Genomic DNA, 2,151 nt, shown 5'->3' with positions numbered 1-2,151 from the left:
GATGTAGCAGTAGCTTCAGCTCCACTCACTGGGATGATGACCGGTTGAGTTCCAGGGATGACCAGGTGCTGGGGTAGGCTGGTGTGATAGCTGAGATGTTGCTGGTGCCCTGTGCCGGCAATGTAACCAATGATGGGCTGCTGGGCAGAGTAGAAATTGGTGGAGGGGAGGCCCAGGGAGAGTGACTCTGTGGTGTTTTGTGTGGTCTGGATGACTGCATGAGGAGACAGTGTGGTAGCCACCCCCTTCAAACAGTTCACAGGTGGAGGGGGAGGAGGAAATGGGAGGGAGGCTGAGGAGGAGGAACTACGGGACACAGGTTTGCCTGCGCAAATCCCTCCTTTCTCAGAGTGGGATGTTAGGGGTGGCAGCTTGTCAGGTGTACCACCGGAGCTATGACTGTTGGGTACCAGCACCAACGAGGTCCGCATGGTTGCGCTTTCCTGCGCATATTCGGCAGGGAGCACCACATGCCGAGCCTCATAGTGACGTGGGCTCTGCTGCTGGTGGATCTGGTGCTGTTGAGTAGAGGAACCCCCTTTGGCAGTGCTGCCCTGCTTCCCTGCACTAGATTCGGGAGATGGACCAAAGCGTCTGTCCTTCTCTAGCTCTCCGTTCAGCACCTCCCTGGGCCTTGTCTCCTCCCTTTTGGGTATAGGTCCATCTGTGTACTGAACTAAGACTGGCGAGTGGCCACTGATGGGGAGCGTGTGGTGACAGTGTAAGTGTAGAGGCAAGTGAGTATGGGGGGACGGAGCAGTCCGAGGAGATACGCTTAGAGGAGAACCAGCAATTTGGATGTATTGGGTGGAGTGGGGCACAGAGGTGTTGTCAGTTGTGACCAGCCCTGTAGGACGGTCCAATTGGTGGTGCTGGTCAATTTTGGGTGCAGGACAACTGTAGATGCTGGAATAAGCCTCACGTTGTATGGTACTGGTGGCAGCCAAAGGGGGAACTAGAGGTGAGATGTAGCCAGCATATGGTGCAGGGTACGGAGAGCTGATGAAGTGAAGATTAGGAGCCAGGGGTGTGTACTGGATGGTGCCAGCATGCTGAGAGAGGGGTGACGTGTACACTGCAGGTATGGTGGTCACTGCAGTGGGAGATCTGGTTAAGTGCGTGGAGGAGGGATGTGTGCTCTCAGCTGTGGCTAACAATGGTTTGTACTGAGGCCCATCGGGCTCTGAGGAGGTGCTGGTGTGCTGCCGCCCTCTGTCATGTCCGCTTGCCAGACTGGCAAGCCAGGCCAGGTTCTCTGAACGCTGGCTCTCATTGGCAGGCGCCATCACCATGGGCCTCACCTCTGAGGGCAGAGTGCTTGCTGGGATTTCACGCTTCTTTGGGGGCAGGCATTCATTGCTCCTCTCCTGGTTTGACTTCATTGTGTCTGAGAATCTTGTACCACTCTTTCTGGATGTTTCTTCCCTGTCTTTTTTGGCTCTTTTCCTCTCCCTCTTGGTCTCTGTTTGTATTGCTAACAGAGTGTGCCGTCCCACTGACTGGCTCGGAGCAAGGATGGGGATGGGTTAGAGAGGAGAGTGGTGGTGTGAGGGGATGTATTCTGTGCCTAAGGTCGGATGGACACAGATTTCAGTTTTAAGCAATGGAAGTCACACCTGCTGTGGGAGAGCGGTCCATGCAATTCATGTGGAATCATTTCCCTTTGAGAGTGAGTCTCCAGGACTGCAGGAAGAACCTGAAAAATAAACACATGCGTCATTAAGGTTATTTCTGTTTTGGAAACGGCTCAATGGAAAGAAGTCATATAAACTCTGACAAGACACTTCAAAGTGAAAGGCTAGTTCAGTGCATTCAATAGCTTTGTAAAATATCACTGTACATGTGATTGGGCATCAGTGTCAGTGGATAGCACTCATAGTTTGTGTGTGTTTGGAATATGAAAGTGGACCCCCTGTAGGGCGAGATGGAACACACATTGTGAGCATCATTAATAATGAACCAGCACTCTGCACTCAGGACTTATTTGAAGCCAGTAACACATTCACCCTCATGCAACACACAATCACAAATTAGACTGGAGGCTTATCTACTACAATGTGAAAACAAAGTGTGTTTCTATGGCATAATGAAGCTAGACTTGAATGGACAAAGTACTTCAGCACACAAGGCTTAAGTAACACCAAACAAAAA

General features: G+C 51.6%; 1 protein-coding gene across 1 annotated transcript in view; it reads right to left on the bottom strand.

Moving 5' to 3' along the window:
- The window catches only part of LOC107579541 (ataxin-1-like), a gene marked incomplete at its 3' end in the record, with an annotated part of 2,147 nt that extends 287 nt beyond the window's left edge, over positions 1-1,860 (bottom strand). The window contains exons 1-2 of the mRNA XM_016265362.1: positions 1,841-1,860; positions 5-1,696 (exon numbers count right to left, since the gene is read on the bottom strand). Of these exons, the coding sequence (XP_016120848.1) occupies positions 5-1,382 (1,378 nt within the window). The remainder of the gene's footprint in view (positions 1-4; positions 1,697-1,840) is intronic.
- Positions 1,861-2,151: the final 291 nt, after the last annotated feature.

Source organism: Sinocyclocheilus grahami, unplaced genomic scaffold, assembly GCF_001515645.1.
Source record: "Sinocyclocheilus grahami isolate Dianchi unplaced genomic scaffold, SAMN03320097.WGS_v1.1 scaffold18032.1, whole genome shotgun sequence".
In the NCBI taxonomy this organism is placed as follows: domain Eukaryota; kingdom Metazoa; phylum Chordata; class Actinopteri; order Cypriniformes; family Cyprinidae; genus Sinocyclocheilus; species Sinocyclocheilus grahami.
Note: the sequence above shows the minus strand (reverse complement) of the source record. Positions and strands in the feature narration are given on the sequence as shown.